Source organism: Pseudophryne corroboree, chromosome 10, assembly GCF_028390025.1.
Source record: "Pseudophryne corroboree isolate aPseCor3 chromosome 10, aPseCor3.hap2, whole genome shotgun sequence".
Classification (NCBI taxonomy): domain Eukaryota; kingdom Metazoa; phylum Chordata; class Amphibia; order Anura; family Myobatrachidae; genus Pseudophryne; species Pseudophryne corroboree.
The window spans coordinates 79173031-79197157 of record NC_086453.1 but is presented as its reverse complement, the minus strand read 5'-3'; the positions used below and the strand labels follow the sequence as shown (position 1 = coordinate 79197157).

The 24127-nt window shown below is 46.1% G+C and overlaps 1 protein-coding gene across 2 annotated transcripts in view; it reads right to left on the bottom strand.

Annotated features, from left to right (window-relative positions):
* The window catches only part of LOC134965026 (carcinoembryonic antigen-related cell adhesion molecule 16-like), a 98343-nt gene extending 77452 nt beyond the window's left edge, over window positions 1-20891 (bottom strand). For both annotated transcript variants that reach the window (XM_063941611.1, XM_063941612.1), the window contains exon 1: window positions 20773-20891. In XM_063941611.1, the coding sequence (XP_063797681.1) occupies window positions 20773-20794 (22 nt within the window). In that variant the 5' untranslated portion in view covers window positions 20795-20891. The remainder of the gene's footprint in view (window positions 1-20772) is intronic.
* Between the last annotated feature and the right edge of the window lie 3236 nt (window positions 20892-24127).

The window sequence follows — 24127 nt, the reverse complement described above, 5'->3', positions numbered from 1 at the left end:
GGGTTACTTTCAGTGTCGGGCTGTGTGAATTGTACTTCGAAATACTAATCACATATGTTAGTACAGGATCAGTATGTTATACCGCCGCCAGTGGCGGATCTTGCCACGGGCAAGCAGGACTTTTGCCCGGGGCGCCGCCTTCCGGAGGGCGCCGGCGCCATCCGGAGGGCGCCGCACCATGGCAAGATCCTCCACTGTCAGTGTGCGCCCCAGCAGTGTCCCCCCGCTGTGCCCCCCCTCCCGCTGTGAGAAGGGAACCAGACGCTATGCGTCTGGTTTCCCTTCGTGGCGCTGGTCGTCCCCCGCTCTGAAGGGAATTCAGACGCTAAGCGTCTAGTTTCCCTTCATGGAGAGGACCTTTGGTGTGCGGTGCGCGATGACGTCATCGCGCACCGCACAGCATTGTGGCATAGACGCTAGGGGTCATAATTGACCTCTAGCGCTTATGCTGTGCTATGGGAGAGACGTCATGACTGACGTCTCTCCCATAGATCCGAGGAGAAGAGCGGCGCCGGTCTGCAGGGTCTGGAAACAGGAGCGGGGTACAGTAAGTATACTTTTTTTTTTTTTTTTCAGCGGCGCTACAAATGGGGGGCGTGACTGACCACGCCCCCATGTTAAGCCACGCCCCTAACTTTTGCCCGGGGTGCCGCAAGGGCAAGAACCGGCCCTGACCGCCGCTCAGGATGCCGAATGCCAGTATACCGACATCGGAATCCGGAGCGTTGGAATGCCGGCAGAGGGGTGAGCGCAACAAAGCTCCTTGCAGGCTCGATGATGAGCTACACTCGCCACAGATTCTACTCTCCCTCTATGAGTGTCATGGACACCCATAGAGGGGGAATCACCTACCTTGCCAGGATACCAGCGATGGTATGGTAACCCAGTCGGGATCTCAGCATCGACATTGTAACAGCCGGGATCCTGACGAGCGTTATGCTGACCTTATACCATTAGTACATATGTGATTAGTATCGGTGCGATGTCTGGCTATGTGTGGCGGGATGTACACCGCAAGGTTAGGCCATCCCGCCCTTTGTATTCAGCTTTGCTTTTATTTTATTTTCTCCACCTGGATGTTATATTTCAGCTAATTGCACATTCTGACAGATGTACTGTAACCTGTTAAGATGTAGCCAGTCCAGTCACAGTAATCTTCCCTCATTTAGCAGTGCCCCCCCCCGCTACCTCTATCACACTACCCTCTTCCAATCCTGCCCAGCGCTCCCATTCACAAAGTGTCCCCCCATCCAAACCAGTGTCCCCCACCATTTCACTGACCACCATACCATTGTCTCTCACCCTGCCAGTCCAGTACCTCCCCCATTCCATCCCAAAACCAGCCTACTGCCCCATCTAACAGCAAGAACCTCCCCAGCCAGTCCAGTCACAGTGTGTGTGTGTCCCCTTCATTCAGCCCAGTGTACTCCTTCTCCAGTCTAGTGTTTCCCCCCTCCCACCACCATCTCACTGCCCCCTTCCAATCCAGCCCAGTGCCCCCTTATATATCACCCACTGCTTCACCCTCTGCTTTTACCCTGCATCACTATCTCTCCATAACTCTTTCTCTCCTGTCACCCTCTGCCTCTCTAAGGCATCACTTTTTCCCAACACCTTCTCTTTGTCACCCTCTGCCTCTCCCTGGCATCATCAACTGCCTCTTTCTGTTACCCTCTCCTGTCACCCTCTGCCTCTCCCTGTCACCCACTGCCTCTCTGTCTCCAACTATTTCCCCCCATCACACACTGCCTCACTATATGCCACTTCCCTGTGTCACTATCTCCACATTACCCTCTTTTTCCTGCCACCCTCTGCCTCTCCAAGGCATCACCCGTGGATACAGCATTTCCTTTGATGCCACACAGAAGAACCCCCCCTTCCCCCATCAAGGTGCCCCCCTGTCATTTTGACCTGGATTCGCCCCTGGGTAGGACATGTGCTGTTGCCCCATTGAGGAGTGGGGTAAGAAGGCACACACACAGTGGGCACAGCCAAGGGGACAAGCTGACAAGAGGAGAGGGCTCACTGCCTTAAGTACCCTGGGCCAACGCAATGGCTCAATCTACCCCTGCATCGCAGTACAATGAGCTCTAGGTGCACACCAGGGAAAGTCTTTCAAACTGAACAAATTACCTCAGGTATCCAATTATGCTTTTTCAGAACTAGTATTGTATAGATTTGCAGGGACAGCTGATTTTTGGATCAGCTGTCTCTGTGCCGGAACAATGATGAATTGCTCCGGCATCTGCGTCGAATTGAAAACTTAATTATTGGGGACTGCCCGGCCCTCAATAATTAGCATAATGATTAAGCCCCGATGTAATTTTACTGTGTGTATGGGGCTGGCCTCTGCTAGAGCCTGATGTGGAGTAATTGCCAGAGAAAAAGGCAGAACCTCTGGAACTGCTATTTCAGCTGCAAAGTACAGTACCAGATAATTCTAACTTACCTGTGCCCACACCAACACCCGTGGTACTACAGGTGTATATTTTGGGTGACTGCCTATGAATGCTCATTCATGGGATGCACTTTCTGTCTGCACTTCTGAGGATAAGTACATTACTAGTTGCACTACACCACACGTACATGTACATGACGTACATGTTACTCACTTGTGTCCCCACGGTATACCTAGCTGTCTGACTTTACTTGCCCCCACCCCCACCACCTGCTTATCTGTTACCTACTTGGCTGTTGTATAGCAAACCAAAGACAAATTCCCAGTATACGCAAGTATACCTGGCCAATAAAGCTGATTCTGATTCATAGGTCCTCATTCAGATGTGGTTGGAGTTGCAGCTCATGCAGCAAAGTACCGATGTTTAGCACTTTGCGCATGTGCCGGTCCTGTACACATGTGCAGTACGGGTCTATGACATCGGTCACACTACGACATCAGACTGTCAGTGATTGAAAGCCTGGTGTAGTTTTTTTTTTTTTGGGGGGGAAGGGGTTGTGATGTCTTCCATTCCCTCAAACAGAGGCGTGTCGCTACTGTTGCAGGGGAGGAACAAGGACAGGATCTCCATCAAAGAATGGAGATTCCGTGGCCTCTAGGTAGAACTTATGGATGCCAGCTTGCACTACACCTTGGGTCATGCAGCCGGCTGATGGTGTCAGAGATGATCTGATACTCTAGGCAGCCGAGCGTGATGCCCCCTGCATATTAGTGCTATCGCTGCTGCTTCTATGTAAGCAGCGATAGCACCTCCAATCACATCTGAATGAGGGCCATAAATGTAACATGCAATACAAAACAGCATTACTAAGATATAGTTGTATAGGGCACAGTTCACATGGGTTCCGGCTGACACGCTGAAGAATGCAGACAGCGAAAAGACCGACAATAGAAGACAGACAGACACCCAGGGCCGGACTGGCCATCTGGCACTTCTGGCAAATGCCAGAAGGGCCGATGGCCACGTGGGCCGGTCCAGCGCTCACTGAGACACGCTGCCGCTCAGTCCGGCGGCAGCGTGTCTCAGCTGTCAGGGGAGGAGAGCGCGCCAGCGCCGCTATGTCTGGCGGCGTATATTGGACTTTAAACCAGCCGCCGGTTCGTGAGCCAATCGTAGCTCGCGGACCGGCAGCCAATCAGAAGCCGCCGGTCCGCTTGCTCTGATTGGCTCACGAACCGGCGGCTGGTTTGAACGAAGTCCGCTATACGCCACCGCGCCAGACACAGCCGCGCTGGCGGGCGCTCTCCTCTCCTGACTCACCCGTCCCTCACAGCCGGAGCCCGGAGGAGGAGCAGCAGCAGCAGCAGCAGTGCAGCAGCTGTAAGCAGCTGCAGCACTGGCTGCTGTGGGGGCAATTGTATACCTGGCACTGCGGGGGCAATTTGCTGGCACTGTGGGGCATTTGTATACCTGGCACTGTGGGGGCAATTGTTTACCTGGCACTGTGGGGGCATTTGTATACCTGTCAGGTATACATTTGCCCCCACAGTGTCAGATCCACAAATGCCCCCACAGTGTCAGGTATTACCTGACACTGTGGGGGCAATTGTGGATCTGGCACTGTGGGGGCATTTGTATACCTGGCACTGTGGGGGCATTTGTGGATCTGGCACTGTGGGGGCATTTGTGGATCTGGCACTGTGGGGGCATTTGTGGATCTGGCACTGTGGTGGCATTTGTATACCTGGCACTGTGGGGCATTTGTATACCTGGCACTGTGGGGCATTTGTATACCTGGCACTGTGGGGGCATTTGTGGATCTGGCACTGTGGGGGCATTTGTGGATCTGGCACTGTGGGGGCATTTGTGGATCTGGCACTGTGGGGGCATTTGTGGATCTGGCACTCTGAGGGCATTTGTATACCTGGCACTGTGGGGCATTTGTATACCTGGCACTGTGGGGCATTTGTATACCTGGCACTGTGGGGCATTTGTATACCTGGCACTGTGGGGGCATTTGTATACCTGGCACTGTGGGGGCAATTGTGGATCTGGCACTGCACTATTGGGGGCATATAATGTAAATTTCGGCTCATACCGGGTGCTATAATGTGAATTTTGGCTCATACTGTGTGGTATAATGTGAAAGAGGCACCAGTACTAGATAGTATAAGGGGTCCTACTATTGTGGTGCATAATGCGTATAAGGGGTGTATGGTGTGGTAAACTACACTGAAGGACACGCCCCCTGTGAGTGACCACGCCCCCTTTTCTGGCGCTTAATTACAAACTTCACATTTCCATACCCCCACTTAAAAATTTCCACTTCAACCACTGGTTGTGTGTATTTTAATAGAGAATGATGTACGCTTGTATGTTGTTAGAATATTAATTATATTTGTAAGAGCATAGACTAATAAGTGGGAGGAGTCAGGAATAGTAAGGGGAGGAGTCACAGAGGTGGGCCTGTGTGCTTCAAAAATGCCAGGGCCTATTTTTAGTCCCAGTCCGGCCCTGCAGACACCAGTCAGACAGTGGTGAAACACCGACAGATAAAACTCAGACAAAGGTAACATATAGACAAGGGAAACACCGACAAGGCCAACAGCCCGACAGAACAAAGACCGACAGTTCAGAAGTCCTACAACAGTCACATCTACAACCCCAAACCCGACAGCGCATAAATCGACAACAAAACAGACCGACACGTCCTCCATCAGACAACAATGATACCGAACCACAACAGACCGACAGTATATACACAGACACACAAAAGACCGACAAAACACAAGTCAGACGTGCATTAGACCGACACGCAAAAAAAACGACAACGCATACATAGACAGAAAAAGAGACCGACAATTCATAAAACAGACCCCAATAATACCGACACGTAAAAGACCGACAGCCCATACCTAGACAGATAAATGACTGACAATACATACATATAACAGAATCAAATAATACCGACACGTAAAAGACCGATAGATTATTAGGACAGGGGCCCATATATCGATTTCATAGACTTCTGAGACTTTCATTTCCCCAACACTACCCTCCTACACACAGACATGTCGCCGCGTACACACCTGCACCCTTAGCTCCAAATAGCTATTGCGGGTGGATGGGGGTCCCAGCGTCCAGTACTCTACCACTGGCATGAGCTACCACCATAGCGCGTCATCACCCCAGCAACCCCCTGCTATACTCTCATCTGTGGACCTACAGGTCCCAGGCAGATCTGTCAGCGTTCTAACTAGCAAGCCCAACTCATACAGGCTAAAGTCATGCGCGCAAGGCCCCCCCACTCACACCTCCCCCAGTCCCTGCAGCGCACCCCTTCCCCTCAGTCACCCCTCTCCCGTCCATCCCCCCGCTATTTCTTGGCGCCCTGTCCTGGACGCCTCCATCGTCACCCCAGCAACGGCATGCCAACCTAAGCTAAGACGCGCCTATGCTAATAGCATTACCCCTGGCGCTACCCTCATCTGTGGAACTACAGGTCCCAGGCAGACCTGTCAGCATTCTAACTAGCAAGCCCGACTCATACAGGCCCAAGTCATGCGCGCAAGGCCCCCCCCCCCCCACACCTCCCCCAGTCCCTGCAGGGCACCCCTTCCCCTCAGTCACCCCTCTCCCGTCCATTCCCCCGCTATTTCTGGGTGCCCTGTCCTGGACGCCTCCATCGTCACCCCAGCAACGGCATGCCAACCTATGCTAAGACGCGCCTACGCTAATAGCGTTACCCCTGGCGCTACCCTCATCCGTGGAACTACAGGTCCCAGGCAGACCTGTCAGCGTTCTAACTAGCAAGCTGATAAAGCTAAATATTTATCTTATATAATACCCTTTATGAGGTCTAAGAACACTGTACGCTATCTACGTATGAAGTACCGTAAGGGTACGCACGTTGCGTAACAATCGCTTAGCCGTAGTCGAGACGCTAAAGCGTCACGTTCGCTCACGGCCAAGAGATCACTGGCAGGCACGCTATTGGCTGCTGACTAACGTAATGATTCGCTATAGCGTAGCGGACGCTCGGGACCACGAGGAGATCACCAGCGGCGCTGACGCTCACAATGTTAAACCTTTATATCTAAACCATAAACAATGCAGTATGCTGTAAAACCTTTGTGTAGAGATAGGGTGTAGATGCAACCTAGTGTAACCTTATTAACTTAAAAGCTGTTTGAGCGTCACCGACGCTCTGAGAATACTAGACACTATAAGAAATACACAGATACCTGGGCTTAGGGTCCAACGCCTAATATGTATATATTTTGAATGATAAACTTGCAAAAGAATTAATACAAATACAAATCATACACTACAATATAACATAGACTACCTAACCAGATAACTACACAGGAAATATAATACAATTACTATTTAAAGGAAAATAAGAGAGAAAGAGGAGAAGGGAGAGGGAGAGAGAGAAATTGGCCCACAATAACAAGAAGATCAATATAGTTGCGGAGAAACACTTACGCACAAAGGGAAACGATCGCATGCGCCTCGATATCCAGCTCCCGATTATCAGCAATGAGAACCGTTGAAGAGAGTGAACTGGATATGGTCGGCCTGCCTATTTATGCCCCACACACAATGCAATTCAATGGTCCCTACAATCTCATTGTTCATTGGACACAGGAATTCGGCTTCGCATTATAACAAAAGGTCATAGGTTGATTCATACAGGTGGGCTGTGACTGCTTCCAACTGTTCAGGTGGGTGGGATACTGGGTTTCCCGCCGCATGACTAAATAAGAACAAATAATAGTAAATGGACATAAACTTCTTATGTCCATAACTATTCGCACGAGCGATTAATCCGCTCCAAACCAACACCGGAATATTGCTATTTAAATACTCTTCCGATGGGTACCAAACACCACTGTATGACCCCTGTTAGACCCTTCGTACAATACAAAGAGGGATCTCTCTGTTCAGGAACATGCTATGTTAACTAAACTTTCAGAATCTATCAAAGGGACCATGATCTACAAAAATACATTATATATTGAAAATATGTAACGATTGAGTCGCACGCTACGATCACATAAACTCTACCGTAAATACGCATACCGTGCGCCTGCGGGTGCCCGCGACTGTGAGTATGCGCACGTACGGGAGAGCGCACGCATGCGCAGCACGGACCTGTGTGAGGTGCAAATATGGTAGTGTGCATAGAGATATTTTTCTGACTTTGACAGTCCACCCTTTGGCAGTCAATAATAACTGCCACCTTCTAAAACATTTCAAAAGAGAAAAATATATGTCAGGGGTTAATACATTTACATGGTTGGGTAGGGGAGGAGAGGAGAAGGTAGGAAAAGGGTATGACCTAGTGAGATAGCAGAAGCATGTGTGTATGAATCCGTGCTTGGGGGTCATGTATCATCGTGCCGTATGTGTTTTAGATCAAGCTTCGAGGTATTGCGAAGTATACATTTGAATTCCTTCTTATCCCGTGGTACGGGTCTGTGGATGGGCTGTCAAACTTTACCGAGCTCTTTTCGGCTTTGGTTGTAACAAAATGGGGGAGCACATTTTAGTTGATGATACATGAATGGGGGAGATATGTGATTGCTGATATCTGTGCCTGTATTCCCTATCGACTATGTGTGTCATTACCTGAGGGTTGTAGAAATGAAGAAAAGACATAATTACGGTAAATGCGGTGGTATTCTATGTCAGGTAAATGTACATTCGTCGATTGAGGTCTTGTTTGATGTCTGTTGAATGCAGTCTTCTTTGTGCTTTTGCCCATAAGGTGCGAGCAAAAGCTGTCAATGTCCATAGACTTACAAAAGTGTTGGGCTAGCATAATTTTAAAATTTCTAGGGAAACTGGGGATCCATGGCATAGTTCATCAAAAATCTGTGTATCAGGTTGTCAAAACTTCTTCTTTAATCTCTCTGTTGTCTGTATGTCGGCTCATCAAATTCCTCGTCCAAGTGGGTCTTTTTACCTTGGAGGAAACGGAAAAACAGGTGAAAGAAACGGACCGTAGAAATCGCATTTTCATCACATCATTGTTTCTACATTTGGGTCATAAATCAAGTCCATTGGAATTACAGTTTCCTCACTCCTTAAACTCATTACCTTAGTACGACGATTGCACCTCATTAAAGCCTGACCGCATCTAAATATCAAACCGATCGTTATGATAACACCTAAGATACATAGGAGAAACTTCCCAACATCCATTATGACTCCTTGAGCCCAGTCTCCTAAACCAGAGAACCAATTTCGCGGGTTCAACCATGACACCCAACCAGTCAGCTCATTACCTACAGCAGCAAGAGTGAGATTGTGTCTCCTGCGAAATTCCCACTTCAGTTGGAGAATATCGTCCATCTTTTGGTCTATGACCTCGACCGGGTCCTCGGTGCTATTCGTAATATATGTGCAACATTTCACGCCGTATTGTGTTGCCAGTGTGACACAATATCCGCCTGTCACTGCTGTGAGGTAATTAAGGACCATTCTATGCTGTACCAGTTCTGTTTTATAAGCTTGAAGTTCCCTTCCAGTATACCTAAACGTGTCATCATACATTTCAGTGATATTATCTAACAAATTGGCAAGCGCAGATATGTATTTATAATTCAACACTCCTCTAGCGGTGCGAGTGATATCTAACGCGATTAGAAACTGAATCCCGGTGGATTAATGGATCATGTCAGAGGCCGGATGCTCTGTTCTTTCTATCAGGTGTCGTTTAACTACGTGCTCGTAATGGGTGTGAGTATAAGGAGTTTGGGCAACACGGTGTATGTCTTTCATTTTGTCATGTGATACAGTCATTACTTCAGGCAGTACTTTTCCAATATAACACAATCCTTCAGAGTTTGGGGCAAGCCACTTATACGCCTTTCTCCCGCATATGAAATATGCATCATCGGGGAGAACATATGGGACGGAGTAGGACATAACCATATTACACACCTTCCATGTGAAATCTCCTAACCCTAATTCTTCCATCTGCTTAGTACACGTATCGGGTTGTACGATATGTGCACAGTATCCTGGTGATACCTCTCCAACTCTCGTAATCCTATTTCCTAAGGTATACCTATACCGGAAAGATTTTCCTCTACTGGCTATGTGGCGTATAAGCTCTGTATCTGTAGGCATTCTATCTGCTCTATGCGAAAAGGTCATGGTTTGATTACTCCATGACACTTCCCAATTTCCCGGCTTTCGGGGATTGGAGATGTTAAAACATAATAGGGACCTATCCACATGGTATTGGTGGAGCTTCAAACTAGGAGGGCTGGAGATATTAAATCTCCTGTCCACCGGTCTCCCACCACTTAACTCAAGTACCTCCCCTAACGTTAAAGGAAATGGTACTAGCCCTGATTTGCTATGACCTTGAGGTACTTGAGAGCATACCCAACAATCTGTTTTATTTAACACACTACCCACTAAGGAGTGATAGTCACTCAATGGATGCCGGTCCATATGGATATTAAAACTGGATTGGCATTTCTTTATGCACCCATCCTCAATGACATTGTTACAGAGCCGACAGATACAGTTTTCTTCAGCTAACAATCCTTCACAATTCCTTCTATGGTCAATGCTATCGGATCGTTTTCTGATACTCGCCTTTGCTTGTTGATTATGTTGTTCTTGGAAAACTACGCCTCCATCTCTGTCATCAGAACCCATTCCAGAACCTCTCTCGACCTCCATGGTACTCTCGCCGGAACAGACTGCTCTGGTCAACATCATGGTCAACAGGAAAATCCGGATCACAGTCTCTTGGGGCAAGTCCATCTTGTAGGAGGAAATGGAGAAGAATGAGAAGGGGAAAAAATAATTTGAAGGAGAGGGGATGGGAAGTTGGAGAAAAACAATAAAAGGGAACAGGGGATCGACAACTGCTTTTGGTCTTGTGATTTTCAATGCTCAGGTGCCGCCTTAATCCTCCTGGAACAGACACTCCAGTGATACAACCTCTACCGTCTGTTCCTTATCACGGGACCTCTCTGGATCAGCAACCTTTTTACAGTGGGACGAATGAACCCAAGTCTCTCTCTCTCAGCAACCTTCAATGCTGTAGTGCTAGTCAATAAGACCTGGTATGGTCCTTCCCATCTGTCAATAAGGCAGCCTGAGCGTAGAAAATTCCGTATCATTACATAATCCCCAGGTTCAATGTCATGACAATTACTATCTGGTAAATCAGGAATCACTAACTTCAGATTATCATTTTGATGATTCCTCAACTGTTTACTCATGTTAATCAAGTATTTTACAGTCACTTCATTGTTACACTTCAAATCATCCTGAGGGTTAATCATAACATGCGGTTGTCGACCAAACAAGATTTCAAAGGGAGACAGATTAAGAGGGGACCTGGGAGTGGTTCTGATGCTGTACAGTACAATGGGTAAAGCTTCTGGCCATGTCAATCCTGTCTCTGCCATCACTTTACTCAGTTTATTTTTAATAGTGCTGTTCACTCTTTCCACTTTCGCACTCGCCTGTGGACGGTATGGAGTGTGCAGCTTGCTATCAATTCCCATCAATTTACACATTACTTGAAAGACATCACCTGTAAAATGGGTACCCCTATCACTTTCGATAATTCTAGGGATACCATATCTACATACAAATTCCTGCACAATTTTCTTAGCAGTAAACATAGCGGTATTTGTGGCCGCCGGAAATGCTTCGACCCAATTTGAAAAAACATCTATACAAACAAGTACATATTTCAAATTTCGACAAGGGGGTAATTGAATAAAGTCAATCTGTATTACCTGGAAAGGGCCGCCGGCAGGTGGGATATGAGATGGTTCTGTAGGTATTGCCTTTCCGATGTTCTTTCTCAGACAGGTAAGGCATGACATTGCCCTTTTACTCGCATGAGAAGAAAATCCTGGGGCACACCAATATGCTCTTACCAACTTGCACATCCCTTCCTTGCCCAGATGAGTCAGCCCGTGAGCTGCCTCAGCTAAGCATGGAAGGTATGCTTTGGGGGCCACTGGTTTACCGTGTCCATCCGTCCAGAGTCCGGAGGACTCCTGACCATATCCCTTTGCCTTCCAGACTGCCTTTTCCTGTGTGGAACACAAATTTTGCATCTCACACAACTTCTGTGTGTTGATGGTATTAAATACCATCAGTTGTGTGGTGTCTGTCTGTCTGGGGGTAGCAGCTGCTAATTTAGCAGCTTCGTCTGCTCGGCTGTTACCAAGTGATACTGGGTCTTGGCTATATGTGTGTGCTTTACATTTGATAACAGCCACTCTGTCGGGTTCCTGTATCGCTGTTAGAAGCCTTTTTATATGAGCTGCATGCGCTACCGGTGTACCAGCTGCCGTCATGAAATTTCTGAGGCATCATAGGGCTCCGAAATCATGGACTACCCCGAATGCGTATCTAGAGTCGGTGTAGATATTGGCTGATTTGCCCTTAGCCAATTCACATGCTCTGGTTAGGGCGACCAGTTCAGCAACCTGGGCTGAGTGAGGTGGGCCTAGCGGTTCCGCTTCTATGGTGCCTTGGTCATCTACGACTGCGTATCCAGTACACAAGTCTCCCGAGTCTGACTGTCTATGACAACTACCGTCCGTGTAGAACGTAAGTTCTACATCTTCCAGTGGGTTGTCACTGATGTCAGGCCTTGCGGTAAAATTTTGGGTCAAATATTCCATACAATCATGAGTGTCTTCCTTTGTGCTAAATTCTCCTTCCCTACCACTCTCATCCTCCACCCTTTGTGCCTGTCCAGGCACACCTGGGAGATATGTTGCAGGATTTAATGCACTGCATCTCCTTATGGTGATGTTTACGGGGGCCATTAGTGCCAATTCCCATCTTGTAAACCGCGCTGATGAGACGTGTCTGGTTTGTGCAGAATTTAACAAGGCTGACACTGCATGTGGTGTATGAATTGTGAGGTTGTGACCTAGCACGACGTCTTCGCTTTTCGTTACTAGCAATGCTATCGCAGCAACGCTTCGCAAGCATGTGGGGAGGGATCGCGCTACCGTATCTAGCTGAGCGCTGTAATATGCTACCGGCCTGCTGGCATCACCGTGCTTTTGGGTTAGTACGCCTGCCGCGCAGCCAGCACTTTCTGTTCCGTATAGTTCAAAGGGTTTCCCATAGTCAGGCATACCTAATGCTGGTGCCTGCGTTAGGCACTGTTTAAGTCTCTCAAATGCTGTCTCAGACTCGTCTGTATGCGAAATCCGATCAGGTTTGTTTGAGGAGACCATCTCCTGCAAGGGTAACGCTAGGATGGAAAACCCTGGGATCCAGTTACGGCAATACCCACACATTCCTAAAAATGTTCTGATCTGTTGCTGGGTTTGTGGCAGAGTCATGTCTCTAATTGCTTGAATTCTATCAGCGGTCAGGTGTCTCAGTCCTTGTGTTAGACAGTGTCCCAAATATTTTACCTTAGTTTGGCATAATTGCAACTTGTCTTTGGAAACCTTGTGTCCTGTGTCTGAAAGATGAAACAGGAGCTGTTTCGTATCCTTCAGGGATGCTTCCAATGAATCAGAACACAGTAGTAGATCATCCACGTACTGTATTAATACTGATCCACTCACTGGTTGGAAAGACTGTAAACAATCATGCAAAGCCTGAGAAAATATACTTGGGCTATCTATGAATCCTTGTGGTAATCGAGTCCATGTGTATTGGACTCCTCTGTATGTAAATGCAAACAAATATTGACTGTCAGGGTGCAGAGGTACCGAAAAGAAAGCGGAGCAGAGGTCAATAACAGTGAAAAATTTCGCAGTGGGAGGGATTTGCATTAGGATGACAGCTGGATTTGGCACTACGGGGAACTGACTCTCAACTATTTTGTTAATCCCCCTTAGATCCTGCACTAGCCGGTAACCCCTCCCCCCACTCTTTTTAACAGGGAAGATGGGACTATTGGCAGTGCTGGACGTTCTTACCAGAATGCCCTGTTGTAGCAAGCGCTCTATTACGGGATACACTCCTAACTCCACCTCTGGCTTCAGAGGGTACTGTGGGATTTTTGGAGCTATCCTACCATCTTTTACTTGTACAACTACCGGAGCTACGTTTGCCATTAATCCAGTGTCCTGTCCATCTTTAGTCCAAAGTGACTCTGGTATCTGAGATGTCATTTCTTCTACCTGGGAGGGAGTCCTATTTGTCATAATGGTATGTGACATTAATTTTGACGGGGAGTCTAACATGTCTCGCACTTCCTGAGCGTGATTCTCAGGTATGTCCAAGAATACACCTTCGGGAGTACAATAAATGACGCACCCCATTTTACACAGTAAGTCTCTTCCCAGGAGATTAGTCGGTGCCGATGCAGCCAGCAAAAAGGAATGCTTGGTATGTAAAGGCCCTACTGTAATCTCGGCTGGTTTGCTAACAGGGTAGTGCTGGACTACTCCCGTTACCCCTATGGCTGGAATTGGCTTACCAGTGGTTCTCATGCCCACTGTCGAATTTATCACTGATTTGGCCGCCCCTGTGTCTACAAGAAAGTTTAATGATTTACCAGCTACATTGATTGCAATTTCTGGTTCACTTTCAAGGCTTGCAATCAATTTTACTGGCTGCAGATTACAGGTATGGCCACACCCCTATTGGGTATGGTGACCTCCCTGAATCCCGCTGGCAGCAACTACTTGTGATGGAGTTAATTGGGAGCTACCAGAGGCTTGCCAGTCTCTGTTCGGGGGGTATCTTTTTGTTTCCCCTGTATGTGGCTCATAACTCCGTTTCTGCGGACCTTGCTCCCAATGTCGTGTGTCGTGTCGTTGTCTAGGGGGTTGGTATGAGTTTCGTGAATTCTTCATTCTACAATCTCGTGCCATGTGTCCCTGTTTATGACAAGAATAACAAGTAACCACACTTGACTTACCCACAGGGTTTGGTGATATAAACAAAGGCTGCCTTGTGGTCAGGGCCTGTATACTTACTGACATTAATTTATCACCTTGTTGTTCCCTGTGTCTGGTGATGTTCCTATCGTGATCAATAGCAGCCTCTCTCAAAGTAGCCACAGACAGACCTCGCCAACATGGTTGTGTGGTCTGTACCCTAGTCTTCAATGACTCTTTTAAACCATCCATCAGTACCGATACTGCTACTTCTCGATGGTTTATGTTTGTTTTAATGTCCTCTATGCCTGTGTATTTTGCCATTTCTGATAATGCTCTGTGAAAATACTCTGCAGCTGTTTCTGACTCCTTCTGTTTAATGGAGAATATTTTGTTCCATTTAACTACGGCTGGGAAATACTCTTTTAACTGTAAGCTTATTCTTTTTACATTGTCTTTGTTGTACACATCTGTAAGAGGTACATCCTGATCTAATCCACAGTCAGCTAAAAATTGAGCTGCGTCGACATTGGAGGGTAAACATGCTCTCAGCAATATCTGCCAGTCTTTGTTGTTGGGCTCTAACGTGTTACCTAGGTCTCTGATGTATTTTTGGCTGGCAACTAAGTCTTTTCTAGGGTCAGGGAATTCCGACACTATGGTCCTTAATTCCATTCGGGAAAATGGGCTGTACATGGCAATGTTCCTAACAGGAGTGACTCCTGAAGTGTCTGTTTTCCCATTTGGAACTACTATTACCTTAACAGGATTAACTCTAACAACCTCATTCTGTGTAGATTCTACAGGCTGTGGTGAAATAGTTTCAGCATAATGTATGGTGCCGTACTTACCCGTTGATACGACCTCACCTATCCCTCCGCTAGGGGCTTTTGTTACTAATCTCGGGGGTTGAGCTGTGCCTACAGTGGTCTCTGCTATGGTGGCTGCTAGAGAGAGCGCTGAAATTGTTGCCGATTCGTCCTCTTGATCACACTCCTGAGGAAAGTTCAAAACAGGGTACAACTTGCACGGGTTAATACTTGCATTGGTTAATTGGTTAACATTATCTTTAACATTTACACAGTTGCTAAGTGTTTGTTTGTTACACCTTAATGCGTCATTCTCCGCAACCAATTTCTCTCCTGTTATGTATGGTGGCGGTGGGGCCGTGGCTATCAGTTTTCTGATCGAGCCAGATCCCGCCGCCTGAGCCAATCCTCTCTGTATGTCACCCTCCTGTTGCCACAACTGTAAATAATCATAATGTTTGATTCGTCTCTTGGCTGATTTAATGAGACATATCCTTCTCCTTAAATTCGTTAACACTTCTGTGCTGAAGCTACCTACTCTTGGGAATTTCTCCCCGTCATGTACCGTCATTCTCTCCCATTCATCACATAAAGCTTCTGTGTGACTTCCGTATTTCTCACACATTACATATCTTGCCGACCCGACTGGTCGGTTCACTGAATCAACCCGAACCGAGGTTGATCGCCCCCTACCTGAACAAGTGGCCCCCATAGTTCGAAGGTGTTGCTTTATTCAACCAACCCTTACGCAAACCAAAATGTTCAAAATAGGCTGACGGTGGCGGTTTACCGAGTACCCCACTCACTCGCCCACGCCGACCAATACGACCTGATCACACCGATATGGTGCTGGCGTACTCGACCTAGGGCCCCTGCGACCTGAACCTCTATTTACTGGAACCTGTGAGGGTGATCCGAAGAACACTTACTCTTTCCAGTAACTATTGGTTGTTGGATAGTTCCTGAGTGAGCAGCGAACCTCCCTTAAAATAAAAAAAAATTACACAAATCATGTTAGAATGTACAAATAGCGTTTATGACCTCCGTACACAAATAGTACCGGTCAGGTTTACTAATGCACACAAATACGTGCGGTACAATCGTTCAGCACATAAGCAACTAATCTTATGTACGGAGCGACCAGTGGAATCGAAAATTGCGGCTGCGAATTCCTTCAGCCAGAGCTTGTATGGCCTATATGGGTGTTGCACCAACCCTTTCTTGGTGTTGTGCCTGTGGACTGTATAGCGGACTTCCTTGTCTGCTGTACCTGAACCTGCTGGTCTGCTATGACCTCCTGGTCTGTTACAGTATGACCTCCTGGTCTGCTACACTCTAATGCTCAAATTGTATGTTTTAACCAGGGATGCCTCCCTAGCCACCATGTACGTCACTTACACGCATGTACCTCACGAGAACTCGACTTTTCTTGTGGTTCAACCTCAAAAATTGTAAAAACAAACACTCACTCACCACATATACACTTTTGTTTCTATTTCTATTTCTGCGCAGAAATTTTCCTTAGACCAGATGTGTTACAAATTAGGAGAAGGATCTATTAATTTAAAATTTGAATGTTAAAATAGATTTGCGCGATTTATCGCCTTGCGTTATTTACCGCGTTGCGCTATTTATCGCGTTGGGAAAAAAATTGACGCTTGTGATTTGAGTTACATGGGCGTACCCGTACGCTCCGTTGCGTAATATACGCTGCGTGCGTCGGCCCTTGGATTGCGTACACAAGTCTCAGTCCTTTGTTAGAGACACGTGTACGCAAAGCAAAGATCCACCGTAACACAATTTATACGTTTATCAATGTAGATGATCCTTTATCATCTACCACGCACCACACTGACTTCGCCTTGTCTCTCAGGCACAGCTGTGTGTTTGTCTATACTTTAACTATATTACCTTTACTCAAACTATGAAATAGCGGCAAATCTCTCTTAGCACGTTTATCAACTATAAAACTGGCAAACAGGAGAGTGATATACGAAAATACACAATGAAAAAAAGAAATGCAGATATATATGTGTGCGTGCGTGTGTACGCAAGACAGAAAAATAAACAGTTTTAAAAGAGACTAGCGTGTTGTTCTTACCTCCGGTTCCCGGATTCCTTCAGCACCCTTTACTAAGAGAAGCAGACGCTTATCCAAACAGCACTACGAGGAATATGATCTCCCGCCCTTTGCTGCTGGATAATGTCTGCTGAAATTACCTAGTGCAGATATGTGAAGGACAGGGCGAGCCGCCAATTGATAAAGCTAAATATTTATCTTATATAATACCCTTTATGAGGTCTAAGAACACTGTACGCTATCTACGTATGAAGTACCGTAAGGGTACGCACGTTGCGTAACAATCGCTTAGCCGTAGTCGAGACGCTCAAGCGTCACGTTCGCTCACGGCCAAGAGATCACTGGCAGGCACGCTATTGGCTGCTGACTAACGTAATGATTCGCTATAGCGTAGCGGACGCTCGGGACCACGAGGAGATCACCAGCGGCGCTGACGCTCACAATGTTAAACCTTTATATCTAAACCATAAACAATGCAGTATGCTGTAAAACCTTTGTGTAGAGATAGGGTGTAGATGCAACCTAGTGTAACCTTATTAACTTAAAAGCTGTTTGAGCGTCACCGACGCTCTGAGAATACTAGACACTATAAGAAATACACAGATACCTGGGCTTAGGGTCCAACGCCTAATATGTATATATTTTGAATGATAAACTTGCAAAAGAATTAATACAAATACAAATCATACACTACAATATAACATAGACTACCTAACCAGATAACTACACAGGAAATATAATACAATTACTATTTAAAGGAAAATAAGAGAGAAAGAGGAGAAGGGAGAGGGAGAGAGAGAAATTGGCCCACAATAACAAGAAGATCAATATAGTTGCGGAGAAACACTTACGCACAAAGGGAAACGATCGCATGCGCCTCGATATCCAGCTCCCGATTATCAGCAATGAGAACCGTTGAAGAGAGTGAACTGGATATGGTCGGCCTGCCTATTTATGCCCCACACACAATGCAATTCAATGGTCCCTACAATCTCATTGTTCATTGGACACAGGAATTCGGCTTCGCATTATAACAAAAGGTCATAGGTTGATTCATACAGGTGGGCTGTGACTGCTTCCAACTGTTCAGGTGGGTGGGATACTGGGTTTCCCGCCGCATGACTAAATAAGAACAAATAATAGTAAATGGACATAAACTTCTTATGTCCATAACTATTCGCACGAGCGATTAATCCGCTCCAAACCAACACCGGAATATTGCTATTTAAATACTCTTCCGATGGGTACCAAACACCACTGTATGACCCCTGTTAGACCCTTCGTACAATACAAAGAGGGATCTCTCTGTTCAGGAACATGCTATGTTAACTAAACTTTCAGAATCTATCAAAGGGACCATGATCTACAAAAATACATTATATATTGAAAATATGTAACGATTGAGTCGCACGCTACGATCACATAAACTCTACCGTAAATACGCATACCGTGCGCCTGCGGGTGCCCGCGACTGTGAGTATGCGCACGTACGGGAGAGCGCACGCATGCGCAGCACGGACCTGTGTGAGGTGCAAATATGGTAGTGTGCATAGAGATATTTTTCTGACTTTGACAAAGCCCAACTTATACAGGCTAAAGTCATACGCGCAAGGTCCCCCCGGCATCCCTCCGTAGCTATTGCAGGTGATAGCGGGCTGCAGAGCCGGCCCTAACCAATATAATGCCCTAGGCAAGATTTTGGCTGGTGCCCCCTAGCACCACCGCTAGTTCCGCCTCTGACCCTGAACCCCTTTCCTAGCACCATCACCCCCCACCCATAGCAGTAATTTTTTTGTTTTCCTACCCCCTGTAATTTAAATAAGAACAGTGTCCACATTCGGCGCACAGCCCAAAAAGGTATGTGTTTTTGCTGGCAAGGGGCATGGCCACACAATAGTACCCCCAATTCAAATTATGCCTCACAGTAGTGCAAATTTATTCACAAGTTATCATACGATAGTGTCCCTTATTCACATTACATCACACAGTAGTACCAAGTTACCTTATATACGTTACTTCTCACAGTAGTGCCCCTCATTCACATAACATCATACTGAATTGCTCCTTATTCACATTACACCACACCATATTGCTCTTTATTCTCATTACACCACACCATATTGCTCCTTATTCACATTACACCACACCATATTGCTCTTTATTCACAGTAGTGCCCTTTCTATACGTTACGCCACACAGTAGAGCACCTTATACACATAATGCCACACATTGGTAATGCATTTATACACATAATACCACATAGTAATGCCCCTTACACATATGACACACATTATTAATGTCCTTATAAACATAGTGCACCTTACACATTATGCCAACCCTTATTAATGCCCTTATACACATAATTTCCCTTACACATATGCCGCACATTGTTAATGCCCTTATATACATAATGACACACATAATGTCCCATACACATATGCCACACATTATTAGTGCCCTTATACACATAATGACACTTATAGTGCCCCTTACACATATGTTACACATTATTAATGCCCTTATACAAATAATGACACATATAGTTCCTGGCATGAGTCTACTGGCAGCTCTGCTAACGTCGGGTGCTTATTTTTTATGAAAATGCATCTTATTTGCATTGTTATGTGGCAAGGATGCACAAGCAGCTTCTGCTGATTAAAATGATATGCAGCATGCCTATATATTGTGTGCGACTGTGGCTATATCTGCATACGAAATGCTGCACACAGAATATAGGCATGCCGCATATCATTTTAATCAGAAGAAGCTGCTTGTACCCCTAGGTATACCAGATGCCCTAGGCAATTGCCTAGTTTGCCTATGCCTAAGGCCGGCTCTGGCCTTTGATAAAGCTGCCAAACGCCAGCGAAACGCGTAAGTGAACCAGCCCTGACCCAGACACCCTAAAGCCACCTTCAGGATACCATTGCAGTCATCACCATCTTGGATATTCTCCAATCTATGGACGTGGAAACTTAATAGAGGGAAAACCACCAAACATCTGCGTCGGATCGGAGACAGCCTCTGGACCCTCGCTAGGTGGGATACCCGGCCTATCCACTGCAATTCTGGTAATTATACCACAAGATTGGACATACCTGTATATTTAAAACTAAGGATCCTGTTGATATTGTGACCGGTCACAGGGACATTACTGATACCAAGAGGTGTGCATAGTTATATCAAAACGTCGGTGGTCAGAGACTGGCTTTAGAGGCTCTATCTATTATGGTTCACATTTGTGAGAGCATTTTTTATATGTATGTTGAATAACATTAAAATGTATGTGATTTATTTTAAGGAAACACCTGTTTTTTAGATTTATTATTAGCGCTGTTTTTATGTTTCACACGTTGTAGGAACAGCTCCAGTGTCTGACAATCACTGTCGGACTAATCATTGTCGGGATTAATAGATTTGGACCGCTATACCACACCCGTTCACACAAGGTTATATATTATATTGCTTCTCTAACATGCATTTTTTTCAGGCTAGTTTGTCCCTAAAAACACAGGCTGACAAAGCATCAAATCATGAATGTATGGGAACGTCACTGTGCTGTATGCTCCGTACTAACATGTACAGTACTAGAATATAATATTGCGGCATAGGTGTATATTGTGTATGTGGCACCCTACCTGTTATTATACAGCTCCTCATTGTAGATGTCCGCTCAGTGTTTCTCCTGGTAATAATGCATAGAATGAGGATGAGGAGTCTGTCCAGTTATTTCATAATAGAGCAGATATTTCTTGAGTCACAGCCCCAGCCATTGTACTTCCTGCTGCTGTCAGAATACCATGTATTAAGGGATACAATGTGTGTACATGCTGTGACTCATATTACTTCCTTTAAACATAATTGGAATTCTCCACCCACCATTAAAAGCACCTAGATCTCCAAGTCATACAGTATGTCATATCTCCCAACTTTAGTAAGGTGGGAGGAGGAACAGCGACGCGCGCCAGAGGCGTGAATAGGGGGCATGGTCTTGCGGAGGGTGCTGCGGTTGCTGGCCAAGCCCCCATTTTTGCTACTGTGGGGGCATGCCCAGCACTCTGTGAGCTGCTGGTATGCCCTCTCACCCAGTGAACAGACGCTGTGAGCATGCCAACAGCGTCTATTCACCGCTGCTCTAATAAGCAGGACAGCGAGTGAAAGTCTGGCAACTGACCCCCAAAATCCCCCACCCCCACCCCACCCCACCGCAGGACACGGTGAGCCGCCGGTGGGACAGCAGGACAGTACCAGAAAAAACAAAAATCGGGACAGTTGGGAGGTATGATATGTCAGTAGGGATCCTACTTACCACCCTGGCATTAGCACCCAGTCCTCTAATCCTTCAACATCCATGCTTTGTAAATGATTGCCGCTTTCAAAAAACATCCGAGTTCGGCCAGGGAACCCGCACCTCCGGCCAACTCGGACTTCATTACATACGGCCACAAAAGTAAAATGTTCTTAGTGAGCTGTATCATTGTACTATAAAGAAACTCCACCTTCCGTTATCTTTATAGTATAGGTGAGTTTGTTAATGTGGGGGTTCCATGGCTAAAATACAGTAGTATGAATACAGCAGTTATCTTGTTGTATATGAGTAATTAAATCTGCCTGAAAGACAGAATGGAGTCCGATAGGAATCCAGTACCTTCAGCGTATTCACTGTGTAGGGCCATTTAAAAGTACTGCAACAGTAAAACAGTGAAGGATAATTACACTTAGAATACGGGTTAATAGTAGAAATACTATAAACATTCTTAATTATATACAGAATTAAAAAGTTCCCATAAATGAACTAAAGATGTTTGACATTGTCAATAGATCCCCCCACCCCCATAACCATGACTATTATGGGCCTTATTCAATAGGAGTCAGAAACTGCCGTCTTGTTGGAAAGACGGCAGTTTCCGACTGATTGAGGTCAGAAGGGGTTCCGACCTATTCAATGCCGGGCCTTTTCTTCTGACAAGTCGGGAAACCCAACTTGTTGGAAGTGTGTTGGAATACACGCGGACCGGCAGTTTCAACCGCCGAGCGCGTGTATTGTCGGAAGCGGGGCCAAACCCGACAGGTTTTATCCCAGTTTCCGACAATGTCAATCCGACTTTAAAATTTTTTGGATTGATACTGTCGGGACCGGGCCAAACCTGTCGGATTTGGCCTGAGATTGAATAGAGCGCTGTCAGGTCCCATCAGCTATTGAATACAGCCCTATATGTACCAGGGACGTGCGGTGAGCTAAATGTCTCAGGAGGCACTGGCTAACTCCAGTGCCAGAATTCCATGCAATATATGAGCCAAAGCATACATCTGAGCATTATACACAGGTGCAGCAGTATAAACTCCTGGAAATTTGGGGAGTTTTGATCAGAGATGTGCTGAAAAGGTAAGCAGGTGAGGCACTGCCTCACCTGCCATAGACTTTTCACTCCAGAGTTTGGGCTATAAAAATTAATAGAATAATGCAAAGAAGATATTTCAAACAAATTATTATTATTTTTCAAATACTATATTCAGTCAAAACTCTGGTTTAAATGTAAGTATGACAGGAAAGGCTCTGCCTCTCCTGCCTCACCCCACCACCCGTCACTGATATGTACATGTGTCCTGAGGATGAAACCACAAGAGAATAGTCTCTAGAGAACCACTTACTGCTAAGCTCGCAGTATAAAAGGACATATAATGAAAGTAAACCAACTTTGGCCCTGATTCATAGCTGTATGCTAGTCTGATGTTTTTGCAGTTGGTCAATGATTTTATTACTCCCCGATGCGCCCCTGTGATGTCACTCACTGAGGGGATAAGGATGCAGATTGATTGACAGGGATTGTTTGTAGGTGGTAATGGGGGTGGGGGTGGGGGGTTAGGAAAATGCAGGTGTATTGCGATAATTTTATAGGCGTGTCAGAGCCAGCAACTGCATCTTTGTACTCAGTGTCTCCTGTGTGGGCGTCTTAGTTCCGTCTACCGCACTCAGTAGCCCTAGGGTTACTCAGAAGGCCCATACAATAATCAACTGATCTGCGAATGATGCTGCATCATTGTACACAGACACTGGATTAGTAGAGCTGCCTAATGCTAATCCTGGTGGTTACAACATTGCGTATTTTCTAGAGATGAGCGGGTTCGGTTCCTCGGAAACCGAACCCGCCCGAACTTCAGTTTTTTTTACACGGGTCCGAGCGACTCGGATCTTCCCGCCTTGCTCGGTTAACCCGAGCGCGCCCGAACGTCATCATCCCGCTGTCGGATTCTCGCGAGGCTCGGATTCTATCGCGAGACTCGGATTCTATATAAGGAGCCGCGCGTCGCCGCCATTTTCACACGTGCATTGAGATTGATAGGGAGAGGACGTGGCTGGCGTCCTCTCCGTTTATAGAGAGTGAGACTACTAGAGTAGAGAGAGACACAGTATTATTTACTTTAGTAATTTTGGGGAGCATTAGGAGGAGTACTACTACTTGCTGAAGTGATAGTGTGACTGTATATCTGACTTGTGGGGGAGACAGTGGGGAGCAGTTAGAGTCTGAGAGCAGGAGTACATATTTTAACGTACAGTGCACACTTTTGCTGGCACTCTGCTGCCAGAGTGCCACACTGCCATTGTGACCACACTGACCACCAGTATATATTGTGATTGTCTGCTTAGGAGTACTACTTGCAAGTTGCTGATAGTGTGACCAGTGACCTGACCACCAGTTTAATTAATCACCACCAGTTTAATATATATATATATATATATATATATATATATATATATATATATATAATTGTATATAATATATATATAATTGTATATGTATACCACCTACCCGTGTTTTTTTTTTTTTTTCTTTCTTCTTGATACATACTACTATAGTAGCTTACTGTAGCAGTCTGCGGTGGTGCTGCTGAGCTGACAGTGTCCAGCAGGTCCGTCATCAGTCATTACGTAATAAATATATATACCTGTCCGGCTGCAGTACTAGTGATATTATATATATATATATATAT